Raw genomic sequence first — 18,967 nt, forward strand, 5'->3', positions numbered from 1 at the left:
AAGTGAAGCACTGTGTGTGTGTGTGTGTGTGTGTGTGTGTGTGTGTGTGTGTGTGTGTGTGTGTGTGTGTGTGTTTGAGAGAGACTGAAAAGCTTGCGATGTCTGAGTATGGCTCACTGCCTGGGTGTGTTATAGCGACTCACTGGTCCAGAATAAACCCCAGAAGATCTAAGCTGGTGTTCTCATCTATCGCTTTGCACATGTGGTTGAAACTCATCATGAATTCCCAGTGGACATTTTTGCTCCTGCATTCTTGTTTATCGCTGGTCATCGGCTTAGATTTAGAAGTTAAATATCCTTCTGAAACTGATGCCGTCAACTACAGGGATCCATGCAAGGCAGGTAAATAACTCCTAAATATTCAGATTTACATGCAGACGCTTTAAACACACTTTCTGATGCTTTTCACAGGTGAAGTGTGAGACTGGCAGTGATTTTTATTTCTGTTACGCTGAAATACAGAAGTGTGGCTTAAATGGGAATAATTAAGTGTTTAAAATATATAAACCCTTTTCCCCGTATTAAAATTCATTCTAATGTTGGTGGGGCAGTTGGGGCAAAGTAAGAAGTGATGATTTCTAGAGAGCTGAAAACCATAAATACTTTTTTACTGACATTTGCTCAGGAAAATACTGTAAATACAGTACAAACGTGTATTTTATGTGAAGAGGCTGTTGCAGTCATTATGCAAATTAATCTAATGAGACAATAAGAAAAGAATTGAAAAATGAAAAGACAGAATGTGAAGCAGTTGGACTTCATACTGTAGAAACGACTTTTTATTTAAACATGAATTAAAAGTGTCCTTAAATTATTTCCTGACACTCTTTTCAACACAGCAGCTATAAATCCCAGTCCCTCAGGTTTCACATTTAATTTTCTCTTTTACTATTGAACTCATTATAACATTAAAATTCCCCAAAAGACGAACCAAACAGCTTTTTTTGTTTTGTTTTTGTGAAACTACTCTTTCCTGAAGAATTTCACAGGTTTTAAAAAAAACATGAATAGAAAACAAATTCACAAATATAAATTTTTATTCTATTTCTTAGTTTTATATTCCATCCAACATGAGCCACAAGGTCTACGCTCATGATCTTCTACTACAGAAACACGAACAGAATATTAATAAAATGAAGAATGCACACACATATATAGTGCGTGCACACACACACACACACACACACACACACACACACACACACACACACACACACACACACACACATTTTTTACTATTCAAACATCTAATAAATGGAGTCTGGAATTTTCCACTCTGAGTTAAGCCATGCTAATCCATTGAATAATCACCTCCATGTACAGGAAACACACTGGGGGTTGTGAGTTCACATCTCATGCAACCGCAAGTCCAAAAAAAGAATTGGGACACTGAGATAATGCGGAAAAAAAAACATTGCAAAGGAAAAAAAAAGTATTTTTTATTAATAGGATTAAGATCAAAGATCCATAACCCATTAAAAAGCAGATCTTCATGGAGCTGATTTTGTGCACAGGAGATTTGACATGCTGGAGCAGGTTTTGGTCTCCTAGTTCAAGTGAAGGGGAAATTTTATGCAGCATCCAAAGACTATTGTGTGCCTCCAACTTTGTCCGAGGAAGAAACACATATTGGTGGAAAATTCGGGTGTCCTAATACTTTTGGCCTACCAGTTTGGAAATTTTGGGCTGTGTTTTGGTGTTTCGTACGTGTGTGTGATCTTCCTAATGGTTCCTAATGAAGAGCCGACAAACATTCATCGGTCTCATCACACACTCTTCCAGGAAGTAAGGAACATATTCATGTCCAATCACTGCCATTGATCATATTCCTGAGTATAAGCAAACTTATACTGAACTCTGTGGAGTCCAAACGGGACATTTGTGTCTCTACCAGAAGAACTTGTGTAAGAAGGAGAAGATGTGATCAGACTCCCTCACCCCCACACTCACACATGGAGGTGGAGGTTGAATGATTTGGGGTTGTTTTGGAGCAGAGAAGATTACAGAAAGTGGACCATCACAGCTCCCATTCTACACTTCATCACCATGCAGTTCCGTCCGGAAGCGACTTCACCGTACAACAAGACGCACCTGAATCCTACTGAACTGCTCTGGGAGGAACAAGAATCTCCAACTAGTGAAGAACATCTTTGAAAAGTTTTACAAGAGACACAGCAAAATATTTCAGCTGAACGTTTGGACAGACGTTTGGATGAATGAATGAATGATGATGAATGAACGTTAACGCAAATTCTTTTTAACGGCACTCATTTTCTTAATTTGTTTATTAGTTGATTAATAAAGTGCACATTTCTGTTTGACCATTTTAAAGAAAAATATAAATAAATAAATATAAAAGGCAAAATTAAAACTTCAACGCAGCACATTTATTCACGACGTCCAATTTTTTATTTTAATATAAAAAAATATATAAACTCCAAAGAAAAATATTGTTTTATTTTCACTAAACATTTACTGATGCGCCAAGTCTTAAATCCGACACCAAAATCCGCCATGATGCACAAATCCGGCAATTAAAACTGTCCGTGTGGAAACATAGCAAAAGTTCCGTTTGATGATTTACGTCGTTAAAAACACCATCATTTAAAACATTTCAAAGAATATTTAGTCTTCGCAAAATGTGTGATTACAGCTTTAGTAAAGATACATAAACTTTAAACAAACTGAGAGCTGCATCATTTTAAGGTTCTTACACAAAGCAAACAAAAAACATAATTTAAGAGTCAAATAAGTATGTTTTCTCTAAATACACTAAAATGTAACATTTCTTGTGATTCAGCATTTTTCTTAAAATTGCAACTAAGAAAATATTCATTACAAAAGTTCTAGTATACTTAATAGAAATATATATATATATATTAAATACAATACAGTAAATATTTAACACATTTGAAGTTGGGGTTTGGGAATGTTAGGAATTTTCTAAATTTATGATCTGAATGTCAAGTAAATTTTTTATATATTTAACTCTTCTTCTATTTCAACTGGACAGCTGCATTTATTGGAGACATTGCTCTGGACCAGGAGGACCTGCACTTCTTCAGACAAGATCAGGCTGAGAAGGACCTTCAACACACCACTGAACACTCTAATACCACTGTCAATAACACAGGTGTGTGTGTGTGTGTGTGTGTGTGTGTGTGTGTGTGTGTGTGTGTGTGTGTCTACACTACAGTATAATGTGATTGACTTACCAGCATGTGTGCTCTCGTTGTGTGTTCCTCCTTTCTTTTCTATACATTTTTGAGTCAGTTAACAGAAATGGAGAAACAGATGCTTCAGCCAATCGGAGTCGACAATTTTGGAACAGTTTGAAGTTTTCTCGTAGGAAGAGAGCTGCTACTGCGAAGAACGAGAGAATTTGGCCTGATGGGGTCATTCCTTACGTGATCAGTTCCAGTTTCAGTGGTGGGACACTCTTAATAACTACACACACACACACACACACACACACACACACACACACACACACACACACACACACACACACACACACACACACACACACACACACACCCCTAAGAACACACTGAAGAAACCTTTTCCATGTGGCTTCATTACAGCACTGATGCCTCCATGACTTTGAGGTTTATGAGATGATGGAGCTAACATGAGCGATGAGGGTCTCGGCTCAGTACATGAGCTCTTTTAATGATCTTTCTAACAGATAAAAGTGATACCAGTCACTCACTAGCTGTATCTCAGAGCTCAGTTTGAAGTCTACAGTGATGTTGATCTCTTTTCTAATAAAATATATTGATGCACTACTTCCACACGCTGATGAAGTGCTCATGACTGTCACACGTACGTCACATCAAAATTCTCTGTGGCAGATGTTCCAGGTTTCACACAGAATTTCACGTTCGCTCTTTGTTCTAACTCGCTGTCCGTAATGAAATCGCAGACACGTGGGTCAGAACAGCATCAGTTACACCATTAGACCCCAAATTTTTAAATACCACCTTGTATTTAGCACAAATTACTTCTTCTAATAGCCATTTTATATTATTTGCATGCATGAGAATATGATCAAAAAGAAATCAATTTAAAGCAAATAAAACACTTGGGTTTAAATTCCTCTTCTCAGGCAGTCAGAAAGCGATCTTTAAACAGGCCATGCGGCACTGGGAACGACACGTCTGTGTCTCCTTTGTAGAACGAACAGCTGAGGAGAACTACATCATCTTCACATACCGGCCATGTGGGTAAGAACAAACAAACTATACATATATATATATATATATGTATTTATTTAGTTTAGTTTGATAAACAAACTAAAACAGAAAGCAGAATGATTGCATGGTCTTCACTGAAAAGTTCATGTGATGCTCTTTATGATGCTCCTTGTGATGCTCCTTGTAAACCCAGATGTTCTCTTGCAACCTTCTGAACCACACTACAGATTTTAATCGATGACTGAAGAAGCACTAAGTGTATTTCTAAATCTATTTTTTAGATGTTGCTCCTATGTGGGTCGGAGAGGTGATGGACCTCAGGCTATCTCCATTGGAAAGAATTGTGATAAATTTGGCATTGTGGTTCACGAGCTCGGCCACGTGATTGGCTTCTGGCATGAACACACACGACCTGACCGGGATGCACATGTCAGCATTATTAAAGAAAACATACAACCAGGTAACACTCACACTCCTACTGTTCTCTCCACCTCGTAAACTCGATGATGATTTATGCTAATCAGAGTTACTTTGAAGAGCACGAAAAACATATCCACAGATCTGCTCTGCTGGCTTTCGCTCTGTAATGTGTGTAGGCCAGGAGTATAATTTCCTGAAGATGGGACCGGATGAGGTGAACTCGTTAGGAGAAACGTACGACTTCGACAGCATCATGCACTACTCCACAAACACCTTCTCCAGGTGTGATCATTATATATCCCTCCTCTACACAGTCTTTAATTATACAATCATGAGAAAACATGCTCAATCTTTTCATTCTTTCAGTTTTTTGTAAGGAAAAAAAACAGTGCAATAATCGTGGAACAGATAAAACATTTGTATAATCGAAAAAAATCCTCTCATTCTTCTTTAATAGGAAAGTAGGAAGTAGGAAATACAAAACTTCAGATCTCATGGTTTTAATTTATTTTTAAATAACTGCAGCTCAATAACTCAAATTTGACTGCAGACGGTGCTGTTACTGAAGCGCTCTGATGATGAATCCTGATTCAAATAATAACAAATTCATTATCATTTCATATTCCGACACAATTACATTCAGCCAATCGGATGTAGACCATGAACGCAGATGGGTTCGTACACGGAGAACTTAATGGATTATAAAGAAACAAAGCAGTTTCATACTGAGATCCAACTCAAATAATTAAAAACATCAACCAGCAGCATCATCTCAGGGGTTATTCTAATTTATATAAATATGTATGGCTCTATTAATAAACACAAAACTATTACCGACTACCTTCATAGCAAAGAAAGAAAGAGGACAAAGGAGATGGGAAAGATCAACAACAACAATAATAATAACAATAACACTATAAAAAACAATAATTATGTGAATAAAATCAATATAATTTAATCACAATCATCCTTATTGCCAAATCACAATATAAACTTTGTCATCATGTGCTGATGCTATAAAAAAATAAAATAAATAATAATTATACATATTATTATGTGGGGGGGTGGTGGCTCCAGCGGTTAAGGCGCTGGGTTGCCGATCGGAAGGTCTGGGGTTCGAGCCCCGGTATCGCCAAGCTGCCACTCTTGGGCCCTTGAGCAAGGCCCTTAACCCTCTATGCTTCGGGGGTCCCTTACGAGGGAAATATCAAGGTCCGTGACGTGGGGCCGCCTTCCCGTGGGCTCACCACCTGCAGGAGGGACGGTAAGGGACGGTGCTGTGAGGATTGGGCAGCAGTCGAAGGGGGGGGTCTGCTTAGACTGCTGCCCCCGCGACCCGAATTACGGATAAGCAGGAGAAAATGAATAAATGAATGAATGAATATTATTATGTAATTTATGTTTTAGAATTTAACTAAAAAACAGCATAGATGTATAGCGAAAATGTTTACAAACCAGAATCACCAAATGTCCTGCGTTTATGTTACATCAATAATTATTCCATAAGAAAAATATTACATTTCTATTGTTTAGTTAAAATGGTCTTATAAATAAATGTGTATTGTTTTCCCCCTGAACCCTACACATGTATAATAGAAGCGTCCTCTTGGATACGATTCTGCCTCGGTATGATGTAAACGGGATCATTCCCCTGATTGGTCAGAGGATGAGACTGAGCGAAGGCGACGTCACTCAGGCACGAAAGCTCTACAAGTGTCCCAGTAAGTGGATTGAAATGATTCCATTTCTGACTCGTTTTGTCTCTGATTGTCTGAGAGCATCAGGAACAGCATCTCTCTCATACTAAAAGAAGAGTCTCCACCTTCTCCTAGCGCAGCTGCTAATGAACAGCTATTGAACATGTATGGAATTAATTAGTAAACAAACTCATGTTTAATAACCAAGAATATGTTTTATATTTTAGATTGTCCAAAGTAGCTCCATGTAGCGTTCATGCTGCCTTACAAACTCTTGGCATTCTCTGATCAGATTCACAAAGTATAGTCCCCTGGAATGAGTCTCAGGTCACAGGTGTGTCGAGTTCATTTGTGACTTTTCTGACCTTCTTAATGTGCTTTAAACCATCAGTTGTCTTGTGCAGAGGAAAGTGTGAGTACAGAGTCAATAATCCTCTTAGTGCTGCTACAACTACTGTACAGATCCACTGGTACATTGGATATTTTTGTCTCTTATCTATGAACCAATTCAATATAAATTTGTGTAGGCCATCATCTTACATCAGCTTTAAATTGGCTATCGTAAGCCCTGGTCCATTCTCCATATGTGCCACTAGATGTATCTATGTTCAATATAACACGTAACTGTAACAATTGGTCTTTTATAGAGCTCCATGCAAGATATTTTCTGGTCAGAAGATATGGCAGAAGCTCCTGTGAGGGATCAAGCTTGGAAAGAGTGAAAAGTGTGTGTAGTGTGGAATTGATACACACTGTTTGAGTTTTAACATTAATGTTAAATCCAGCCTGAATGGTCCAGATGTTCTGTTTAGTTTCCCTGTATGTGGATTATTTGATGTTGGATCAATAGCAGAGTCTGGATTTTCTGGGAAAAGTTACTCCTTTAGATGTATTTGATATGGTCACATGATCTTTCTATAAATAAGAACAAAATGGTAAACACAATACATATCCATCACAAACATGACATCCTAAAAGGCAACACATGATGATACATGATGGAGAAGATCCATACGACTGCAAAATCGTACATTTGGTGTCATCATCAGCTTTCTGAAAGGCAATGAAATGTATGTAAAATGCAGTATACTGTTCCAAACACTACTCATTTCTACCTCTATCTCACACAGCAGTAGCTTCTGAAATGACGATCTGGTGATGGAATTCATTTCCTTTGATATGTGACTGTGTTGTGTGGGCAGAGTGTGGAGAGAGTTTGCAGGAGAGCTCTGGGAATTTCTCTTCTCCTGGATTTCCAAATGGATATGTCGCATACACACAGTGTGCATGGAGCATCTCTGTTACACCTGGAGAAAAGGTCAAACATACAGAAAAAAGTAACAGATAATTACTGATTTAGGCTTTTGGTTCATCTTCTGACTGAATTCTTTGGAGATCGGTTGAGTTAGATCTGATCTCTATCATAAAACCTGACATGAAGAACAATTTTCTATTGCATTGTTTCTTAGAGAATTGTAACATGGAAAATGTTTTTATTAAAAACATCTCAAACAGCTCAATGGGTAAAAAGCTTGGAAAATGACAAATCAATGACTTCAAATAACTGAAATCAAAGGACTAAACTGGAATTTTTTATGATAGTGGCATTTAAATAAACCAAAGAAATAACCACAATGATCCTTTGCTCTTAATTAATTGTGAATTAATTCCAGCCTATTGTTCAGTTTTACTGTGTCTGTTTTAGATCATACTTAATTTCACCTCCATGGATCTCTACCAAAGTCATCTTTGCTCGTATGATTATGTGGAGGTGCGAGATGGATACTGGAGGAACTCTCCTTTAATAGGTAATTGACCTTTCTGTATTCTCTAAAACTACTCTAAATAGATAAGGCATACATTATTAATACTGTGACACATTTTGCAACACGGCTAACACACATTTGACAAAATATTTTGACAATAAAACATTTGACAAAATGTATTTATTTTGATTACATCACATGATCACTAGCATTTGAATTAACTTCCCTTAACTCGATGTTGTAGGTTCAGCTAGTTTTAGATTACTCAGCTACTACTTTACTAGGCTACTTAGCTAGCTAGGACTCTAGAGTTAGCAATTATTTGAGCTAAACTAATGACGTTCTGAGATGCACAGTCATGAGGCATACTCAAAAGATATGATAGTCCTTAATAGGTCGTGGTTTAGAGTGTAAATATGTACACATCTATGTTTTCAGGTCGTTTTTGTGGAGATCGGGTTCCAGATTCTCTCGTTTCCACTAACAGTCGTTTGTGGATCGAGTTTCGCAGCAGCAGTAACTGGGTTGGAAAAGGGTTCTCCGCCCTGTATGAAGGTAAATATAAATCCTCAAGCCACAATATTAATGCATTTCTGAATCATCACACACTTGACCCTAACAGCTTTCTTACAGTGAAGTTCTGAAGCAGAATAACGTTACTATGCCACCTCTGAAACTGAATTAGAGATTATTATTATTACACTGATTCCTGAAATATCAGCGTAAGAGCGGGTTTTAGAAACAATGTTTTTTATGTCGGAAGAACGAGAAAATGAAGTCATGATCACGAGAAAACAAGAAGGAAACAATATATATGATCGATTGCTCTTAAGATTTCCGATGAAGGATGAATGAGAAAACACTATTACTGATTTGGGACATTATGAATATTTATGAATGCCTCGTGGTCTAGGAAATGCCCCATCCAAAAATTGGATTGGAACACTGATAATCCCCATGCGCAACCTTCTCAAAAGGACACATCACCTGGGTAATCTATGAGGTGGTATCAAAAAGGTTTGAAACTTGTTTCGTAACACACCAACAGATGGCAGTACAAGGCTGCATGCACAGTCACAGGAAGCACCAACCAACATTTCAGCTTTCTCCAAAATATTAACCAATTCATCTTCTTTATTTCTCTCTGTGCGCAGGCCAAAACAAACATAATTCTCTGATCTGTTGTAAGCACATCTCAGTCTCGTTTATTCAGTTTCGCTTAGCAGTAGCAGTAGAGAAGATATTGGACTTCTGATCAGGAGGGTCATGAGTTCAAATCCCAGCACCCCTGAGCTGCCACTGCTGGGCTTTTGAGCAAGGACTTTATCCCTCAACTGCTCAGTTGTATAAAAGTCTGTAAGACATTTGTTTTACAGCCTTCAATCCTACACACTTATTTCTTGTGCTCTGGTTTGGGCAGGTTTTTATTGGGAACAGTGTACATTTCATTTACGTATAATTATTTTCAGCAATATGTGGTGAAGAATTAAACACTGATAGAGGGGAGATTGCGTCACCAAACTACCCTGACGACTATCATCCCAGTAAAGTGTGTGTGTGGAAGGTGACAGTGACTGAAGGGTTTCAGGTGGCACTTTCCTTCCGGACATTTGAGGTGAGAAAAATGTCAGTAAATAACTGCCCATTGACTGTTCTGAGTTTCTGAATTCACACCATGAATAAAGATAGAATAGCAGTCAAAACCCCAACATATTTCCCTCCTATTGTCCTCCGTTGTGTGAGAGGAGATTTGTACAGTCATGTGTGTGAAAGTCTGAGTGATTTGCTGATTTGTTGATGGTCTTTTTAATTTTTGTTGTTCAGTTGGAGATTCATGACAGCTGTGCGTATGATTACTTGGAGGTGCGTGATGGTAGCTCAGAGAATGACCCGCTTCTTGGACGATTCTGTGGTAACCAGATTCCCCAAGATATCAAAAGCAGGTCCAACCAACTCTGGATGAAGTTCGTCTCAGATGGTTCTGTTAATAAATGTGGATTTGCTGCAAATTTCTTCAAAGGTACAACTGATTTCAAAACGATGATAATAAAGTGAATGGAAAATGAATGGAAGTAAAGTTGCAGTGCATTCTGATATATGAGAAGAAGATAGTACAAACAACCTCCTATAGAACTTTATACAGAAGACCTGGATGAAGCTTCTACTAAAGGCACTCCACTAGGTCATGCTGTTCCTTGTCCAGAATGGATGAGCTGGCCTTCTTAATTGGTTTATTACAGAATAGTGCTGCAAAGAAGACATCTTACACTGAACATCGAAGAACCTGAGCTCATTTCTTCTGTACGCAGTTTATGAACTGAACCTACAGTCCAGGTGGTTGCCCAAAGTCGGTGTGAACCAGCTCCTGACCCATAAAAGTATTCAAACTTCTTCCTTCCATGACATTCCCTTGGTCTTGGCTTTCTGTGTCCTGCTGCATTATTTTAATACATTATACATTATTTTTTTCATATATACAAATTATAGCATCACATTCAAATTATAGTTCTTTCTTTAGAAAGAAATAGATGCATTGCTGTCAAAAGCAATTTTTGCTGTTTGCAAAAAGACCAAATATTATATATATATATATATATATATTACTGAAGTTTGCCCAATATCTACCAAATTGTGGAAGTGAGACTGTGTTGTTTCCAGCAAGAAACTCACGTGCGAGGAGGAGCTCGGTGACAGGGTGCGCATGTGTTCAGAATAGCAGACGTGGTAACGCATGTTGTCAGAACAGCACCAGTTGCACAGCTCTCGATGTACACAGGATGATGTCTATTGGCACACTGACTTATGAGGGTCGGTGCTCCCTGTGACTGTGCGTGCAGCCTCGTGCTGCCATCTGTTGGCGTGTTATAAAACTTGTCTCGATATTTTTTAATACCACCTCGTATATATGAGAGGTTATATTAGTGCAGGATGTGTGTAGAGAATGTGGGATATAAAAATTACAATATGTAAATAAAACTGTAGAAAGTTCTACACAGTGGATCTACAGATGATAGAGATGAGGATCATCTGGGATATACAACAAATAATAAATAAATGGAATGATTGAAAAGAATAAAACTTTTATATACAGAATAAATGTACAGAATGATGTAGAATGTGCAGAGGGTTTTTAATGTCTGTATGTTGGTGTTTTTTGTGTAGAGGTGGATGAATGTGCCAGACCTGATAAAGCTCAGTGCAGTCACAGGTGTATTAATACACTGGGCAGTTACAGATGTGCGTGTGAACCTGGATACCGACTTGCCACTGACCGACGCAGCTGTGAGGGTGAGGGCAAATACAATACAAAGAACACACACACACACACACACACACACACACACACACACACACACACACACACACACACACACACACACACACACACACACACAAACACTTTTCACCAATTATGTCTTTGTTTTCCCACCTTGCTGTATTGTTTATTAATGATTTTTCTTTTACTCTGTGTGTGTGTGTGTGTGTGTGTGTGTGGCTGTAGCAGCTGCGTGTGGAGGTTTTCTCACCGCATTAAATGGCTCTGTGTTCAGTCCAGGATGGCCTCACGAATACCCCCCTAATAAACAGTGTGTGTGGCAGCTCATTGCTCCTCAACACTACACCATCACACTGCTGTTCCACAGCTTTGACACAGAAGGCGACAACGTCAGTGTGTGTGTGTGTGTGTGTGTGTGTGTGTGTGTGTGTGTGTGTGTGGGTGTGTGTGTGTGTGTGTGTGTGAGAGTTATTATTCATAAGTTATTGTTAATTGTTAATTATGTTAAGAAAATTTGCAATGAAACGTGTCTGCTGACATTCATGCTCCTCCTCTGGATGATTTTCAGGTGTGTAAATATGATTATGTAGAAGTTCGCAGTGATTCCAGGCTTCATGGGAGATTCTGTGGAGCTGCAACTCCAGAGCCGATTACCTCCGACTCCAACATCCTGCACGTGGAGTTTAAATCCGACAGCACTGTGTCTCGCAGGGGCTTCACTGCGACCTTCTTCTCCGGTGAGCTAGCTACATGTCATTTTGTTAACTAGATAGACAGACAGACAGACAGACAGACAGACAGACAGACAGACAGACAGACAGACAGACAGACAGACAGATAGATAGATAGATAGATAGATAGATAGATAGATAGATAGAAACTGAAAATAGTCATATAAAATTGTATATTAGTAAAACTGTTTTTCTCCTTGGAGATGTGGACGAATGCTCCCGGGAGAACGGAGGTTGCCAGCATGAGTGCGTGAACACGTTTGGGAGTTATAGCTGTCAGTGCCACAGCGGGTTCACCTTACACACCAACCTGCATGACTGCAAGGAAGGTAGACTCTCATACATCTCTCATCTCCTGCATTGCCCTCAAACACTACAGTGTGCAGTTCCTCCTCTGCTACAAACCTTTTGTAGAAATACATTGAATATAATATTACATAGTCCAGGATGAGAAGACTGAGAAGTGCACAGGAAAAAAAGTCTTCTGACGCAAGGTCTTCATGGTGCTGCTGTGAAACAATGTGCTCCACCTCTTCTGGTCAGGTTCTGGCCCATGATCGATCTCTTTGCCGGTCATTATTTCATTATGATTATACTTATAGTAGGACATCAGAGAGCCAGAGACAGCAGAGCAAAAAAACACTGGGTGTGAAGAAGGAGAGAGAAACACACACAAACACTGGCAGGGAAAAATAAAGAAAAGAAATCAGATAAATAATAAAAACATTTTTAATTGCTAACATGCATGAATTAATACCGAAGCCATGTTTCCAAAAATCATCACACAATCATGCAGTGAAGAACAGAAGTGAATACGGACTCAACACACAGTTTTCATTGCTTTCACACAAAATGCTTTCTGTGACCTTCAATTTGCCCTTCACTCACCACCACCTCCAAAACAGCACAGTTTTCACAACGCTTCAAAACCCTGTTAAAAAGAGATTTAAACGGAATAATATCCCATGCATTTCTGCAGCAATTATTCTGAACGATAGAAAATCTTCAGAAACTGGAATAATCATCATTCCAAACACATTTCTATCTGCCTTGAATTCAAGATTTAAGAGTTGAACACCACAGGAACGTGTCTGTGTCCTACACCATGCAATTCAGATACATTTACAAAGATTTACAGTGCAAATGCCAGAAACACACACGTACGCATGCATCAGGTGTTCAGTGTGCAGTATAAATGTGGAGGACATGCATGTGCAGTCCTGCAGAAGTGGATTGGGTCCATGTTGTAAATGTGTGCAAAAGACTGGACAGTAGAAATCTTTCATTCGGATGAGACGACTAGACAAAGCTGGACCAAACCAATCTGTCTTCTCTGTCCAGCTGATTGCATTTCCTATTCAATACACCGTAGACAACTCAGGCCATCGTGTAGTCTGTAGGCTGTAAACACAAGAAACCATTTTGTAACGTCTTTGTCCTAACAGAATGTGAGACACTTCAACAATAAAGAACAGACACGACTCTGTTTTCACTTATTTCCAGGAGAATGTTTTCTTCAGGGGCTGCTAGGCAGCACCACTTCTCCATTCACACTAACAAATTGTCCATGCTGAAGTCAGAGAACACAAGAGCATCGTGCAGAATGAGAGAGAAAGAAATGGCATGAGATCTTTTCCTTCTACTGGAGTTTGTTCCTTAGTAGTTTCTACAGAATCGTTCTTTCTGAAAACAATCTCGCAATTAAGGGAGGTGAGATTGAACCCGAGATCATTTGAAAGATTGATACTGATTGACACATATACTGCTATATGAAGTCTGGACAAACATGCAGACATGAACAAAAAGACTTCCATGTTGTTCTCAGTCTCCTGATGCTCTCATACTCATTAACATTAACACACAACACTGTAAGTGGATCACCTTCTGATTCGATGAGATCTGATGCGAGGAAACTGATGCTGTTAGCAATAAAACCGTGTAACCAACGGTGTAACTGATGCTGTTCTGACCCACGTGCGTTCCCACGTCACAGACAGCGAGTTACAACAAAGAGCAAACGTGAAACTGGGAAAATGAGAAACACAGCGTGAATCTGAATCTGAATGGGTTTGTATAAAACAACGTTGTGTTCAGATTCAGATAAACACTCAGTTTCGGCATTTCTGATCTTTTATGTTTTTTGCTGTTGTGTTTGCACACGTAGCTGGTTGTGATCATGTGATCGCCAGCTTGCCCGTCTTCATCACGAGTTCCAACTGGCCAGAAAAATATCCCAATAAGAAAGTGTGCACTTGGGTGCTACACACTACACCAGGCCACCGAATCAGACTGGTACGTCCATGTTTCCTCTTCATTTTCCTACTAGTGCTGGTATTCCAAACCAGACATAGTGCCTTCACCTCCAACCCTCACACACACACCCTCACCATCTTCTGCACCATCAATCAGATTTTTGACTGTATACGTCCATCATCCATTTCACTGTATATCACTTTTCTCTGTTTTAGGTCTTTAATGAAATTGACATGGAAAGCCATCTTGAATGTTCCTACGATTATCTGGAGGTTTATAACGGCCCCAACGATGCATCGCCCAGTTTAGGACGTTTCTGTGGAAGCAAAAAACCATCTCCCGTTATTTCCAGCACCAACATGATGTTTCTACAAGTTTTCTCAGATAGTTTGGTCCAGAAACATGGCTTTGAGGCATCGTTTACAACAGGTAAAGTCTGTCGTATAAACAAACACTGATGTAAATGAATCAGAATGAGTATATCAGTAGGAGAATGCTGAGGATGGAGCCACCAGGAAGGAGGAAAAGAGGAAGATTAAGGAGGAGGTTTATGGATGTAGAGGGAAGACATGCAGGTAGTTGGGATGAAAGAGGGAGATGTAGAGGACAGGGGGGTATGGAGACGAATGATCTGCTGTGGAGATGCCCAATGGGAGCAGCCGAAAGAAGAAGAAGAAGAAGAAGAAGAAGATTTGGTAATATAGAAGAAAGATTTTTGCAACTGCTAGAAAACTAATTTAATCGGGATTATTGCATAGAGACTACGTTACCCAACAGCCACTGCACTTCCTTGTTTTTCACATGTCACTTATCACTCACACCTGAATCACACTGACTCTAATTAACAATTGCATAAAATCTCACCTCATTAAACAGTCTTTCTTCTTATTGCTGTTGGTTCTTCATGCTTGTGTTCCAGGTCACAGATGATATTTATTTTGCCACCAAATGTCTCATAAAAATTGCCTCTCTAACACAATCCAGGTCTTTTGGAAAACAAAACTTTCTTCAGCATGTTGCTGTTTCTTCTATAAAAGACAATAAAGTCCACAAATTAATCCACAAATTGGTTCAGTATCAAGAATTCTAATATTTCCCTTTGATGAATGATTCCATAGTGACTATCGCAATGCCAGATGCTCAATAAGAAAAATCCAAAAATTCTAAGACTGAAATATTTAATATTGTGTAACATAAATGTGGAAATATTAATGATTTTTTTATATAATATTTTGAAATCACAAAGTATTTACATGGTCACATATCTGGCACAAACCTTTACTTGGCAACTTTATAGAACTGTGCATTATTATGCATTATTATGTTATCAGGGATTGTAAGAGTCACAGATTCGCACCGGTGCATCGTCATAAACATTAACGATGTGATGCATCGATTTACAAAAGATATTAGTAGATGCGCTACACTTTTATAATTTAAAAAGAAAGTGAACAATAATTTGTGCACGATGTTTCCTATGTAGATCGATTTCTCGTTGCTAAACCGTTTCTCGAGCGCGTTCTCTCAGCACCGCCGCTGCTACGTCAATATGACGTATCACAACACTGGAGACAACGGAGGCGTGTCCTGACAGTCACATAGAATACAGATTAACATGGCAGAGGTAGAGCTGTAACTTCCTGCAGACACAACAGGAAAAGAACGTCTGGTTTTATTTCATGCCATGCGCTACAAGTCTAGAATTAGAGAAATAAAAATGAACTGTCTGTACCACATTGAACTGCAGAACTAACCGTATCGGGAGCTGCTTCATGTGACGCTTTAATGTATCGTATCGGCCTCAGTTATGGAGATGTGCATCCCTAATATATATTCATATATATAGCATTTATATTGTCTTTATTTCCATGCTGTTGTACAGTTTAGTGATTTAGCGTGTAATTATCTGTGATGATAATAATAATAATAATAATAATAAGAAGAAGAAGAAGAAGAAGAAGAGGAACCATAAGAAGAACTTGACTTTGTCTCTGTGGTCTTTCTGCACCCAAAGACATCTTATAGGAAACATTTACAATATCTAGGGATTTTTTTTTCTCTTCTCTGTCCTGCAGATTGTGGTGGAGCTCTGAAGGCTGAAGCAGAACCTGGAGATCTTTACTCTCATGCTGAGTTTGGTGAGAAAAACTACAGCGAGGCAGAGGAGTGTGAGTGGATCATTTCAGCTGAGAAAGGATTCGGAGTTGCGCTCGTCTTCAACATCTTTGATTTGGAGGATGAGGCAAAGTGCACATATGATTACATGGAGCTATTTGATGGACCTGACACTATAGCGCCACACCTTGGGCGTTACTGTGGATCCAGGGTACGGATTTTATAAATGTTCCCAGATATCCCTCATATCCCTCTTCAAAAATCTCAATAAAACCTTCAGGATCTCGTAAAAAAAATCTTTGAAATCCCCAAGTGCTCATTTAACAACATCCTTGAAATTCATGTTAATCTCGGAATAAACATTTATTGTTTGATGCACATCCCCAACACCCCCCCCCCCCCCCCCACACACGTCTCTATTTCAGATAAAAAATAAATAATTTCAATAATGTCTTCCTGGTAAAATGATATATATATTTATTTTGTTTACTGCAGCCTCCAGATGATCTGTCCTCAGCTGGAGATACCCTCCTCATCAAATTCCACTCAGATCATACGGTCAGTAAAAAGGGCTTTCACATCCAGTACACCAGCACCAAATTCCAGGACATCCTTCACACCAGTGACTCAATCTAGTGCCCTGGGACCTTTTCCTCCTATAAACTTGTCCATTTTTCTTTCTGTGGAAATCTTCCTTCATGCATCCTTCACCAAGTGACTCAATTCTGAATCTCAGTGATGAGAACATATCAGTCTCAGAGCTGTTTACTGGAACCATTACACACTTCCATCAGACTGCTGTGTCCTGTTCTTTCATGTCTCAGACAGACCTTCTGACACACTGTGAAATCATCTCAGTCATATTCTACATCTTTCTCAGCACATGATTTACACTCGGGTAGCAGATTTTAGTTTGTGTGTTATTATGGTTAGTAAATTATGCTAAATAATCAAAATTATGCTAATTAAGCCAAATGATGTCCTTTTAAACGAATCAAATTCATTCATTAATGCAGATATTCTGGTAAAATGGAGGCTACTTGCTTTTCTTCCTTGTTAGATCTTTTCACCGTGTAGCTAAAAGGCAAAATGCTGATTTCACCAGACATACAATATATAAAAAACTTTTGTGGACCAACCTGATCACTATGTGCTTCTTTCTGAACATTCTCCATTTTGCTGTTATAATGAGCTCCACTCTTCTGGAAAGATGTTCCACTAGATTTTGTGGAGATTCAATCAGCCACAAGTGTGTTAGTAAAGTCAGGCACTGATGAAGGTGAGAAGGTGAGGAGGTTCCTGGGTGCAGTCAGTGTTCACATTCATTCATGTTCATTAGGGTTGGTGCTCTACAGAAGGGGATTTTCTACTCCAACTTTCCCATGTAAAGCAGATCTTCATGGAGCTGGATTTGTGCACAGGGGAATCGTGTCTCGTAGTTCAAGTGACGGGAAAATTTCATTCACCTACATCCAAAGACAGTTTGGGCAAGAACCACATATTAGTGGAAAAGTCAGGTGTCCCAATACTTTTGGAAACATATTGTATTGTGGTTTATCTTTTATGGGAAATATAAAGCTGTTATTAAGTTCCCTTTGGATCTCAGAGAGATTTGAAACTGGAACTGCAGTGATTTTAAAGGATTAATAAACTATTTTTAATTTGTGGTTTGTTTTTATTATTTATTCACTGATCGTTTTCAGAAACAGGGTTTCATGGAGTGAGCCACTGGTCAGTCAGAGCATTAACGCCCCCTACTGTTCAGAGCTGGTACTGTAGATGTGGAGATGTGGAACCTCATCCCCATCTGTAGGACACCGAATGTCCATTTATTACAGTTCCATCATTGATATGGCATTTGATAGAAGATCATATCCATTATAACTTACATTTATCTCAATCATACAACTGAGCAGCTCTGGGGTTAAGGGCCTTACTTAGGGGCCCAGGATTTAAACTCATAACCTTCAGATTCAATGTCTTAACAACTAACTAATAATCTCCCCTGAATGCAAAAATCCCAAATGCCTTAATGCAAAAAAGGTCCATGGTGTCTGCAGTCCTTAGCTTTTGTAGCAGACTGTTTAAAATACAGTCCAAATTTATCTTCATGGTGTTGAAGACAAGTTCTTTGGTATCTCAGGAACGGGGCAACATTTATTGGTATAGTTCATGATCCAATATATTTATACGAAAAATTTAGCTCATTTATTATGAAGCAGGAAAGTGGGAAGCAGTGCAAATGAATATTTAAATTTATAATAATCAAATTTGAATATGAATATTAATATAAAGCATTAAGTGAATTGAAACAGACTACAAAGTTATTATAAAAAGCTGAAACATGGAACAGGAATTTCTACAGCATGCATGGAAAAAAAAACAACAAATACCAAATGCGTGGGCAATATTTAATATAACATGGATTTAGTGGTGAAGTAAACAGGAAGCCTGGTGGATCCAAGAGCATGAAATCTGTTCAGGGTGTTACACTGAAACAGTCCTGAACATA

At 38.7% G+C, this 18,967-nt stretch overlaps 2 protein-coding genes across 3 annotated transcripts; both read left to right on the top strand.

Annotated features, from left to right (window-relative positions):
- Positions 1 to 46: 46 nt before the first annotated feature.
- LOC310740806 (bone morphogenetic protein 1-like) lies at positions 47 to 12,123 on the top strand. 2 transcript variants are annotated; one of them, XM_083567846.1, is made up of 15 exons: positions 47 to 342; positions 3,014 to 3,133; positions 3,274 to 3,429; positions 4,109 to 4,226; positions 4,478 to 4,656; positions 4,793 to 4,898; positions 6,213 to 6,337; positions 7,516 to 7,631; positions 8,019 to 8,121; positions 8,518 to 8,634; positions 9,549 to 9,694; positions 9,904 to 10,099; positions 11,242 to 11,367; positions 11,582 to 11,666; positions 11,925 to 12,113. In XM_083567846.1, the coding sequence occupies exons 1-15, from the start codon at positions 99 to 101 to the stop codon at positions 11,944 to 11,946; spliced, it is 1,959 nt and encodes a 652-aa protein (XP_083423972.1). In that variant the 5' UTR covers positions 47 to 98; the 3' UTR covers positions 11,947 to 12,113. The 2 variants fall into 2 exon arrangements, with proteins under 2 accessions (XP_083423972.1, XP_083423973.1); XM_083567847.1 differs by having other exon boundaries at positions 48 to 342; positions 11,585 to 11,666; positions 11,925 to 12,123.
- On the top strand, positions 11,971 to 17,929 carry LOC310741535 (bone morphogenetic protein 1-like; the record flags this gene model as incomplete). The annotated part of the gene is made up of 6 exons (XM_083569454.1): positions 11,971 to 12,058; positions 12,291 to 12,416; positions 14,252 to 14,379; positions 14,556 to 14,769; positions 16,416 to 16,666; positions 16,951 to 17,929. 6 exons carry the CDS (start codon positions 11,971 to 11,973, stop codon positions 17,089 to 17,091), a joined length of 948 nt encoding a protein of 315 aa, XP_083425580.1. The 3' UTR covers positions 17,092 to 17,929.
- Positions 17,930 to 18,967: the final 1,038 nt, after the last annotated feature.

The sequence above is a fragment of the Silurus aristotelis genome, assembly GCF_946808225.1.
Source record: "Silurus aristotelis genome assembly, chromosome: 18".
Taxonomy (NCBI): domain Eukaryota; kingdom Metazoa; phylum Chordata; class Actinopteri; order Siluriformes; family Siluridae; genus Silurus; species Silurus aristotelis.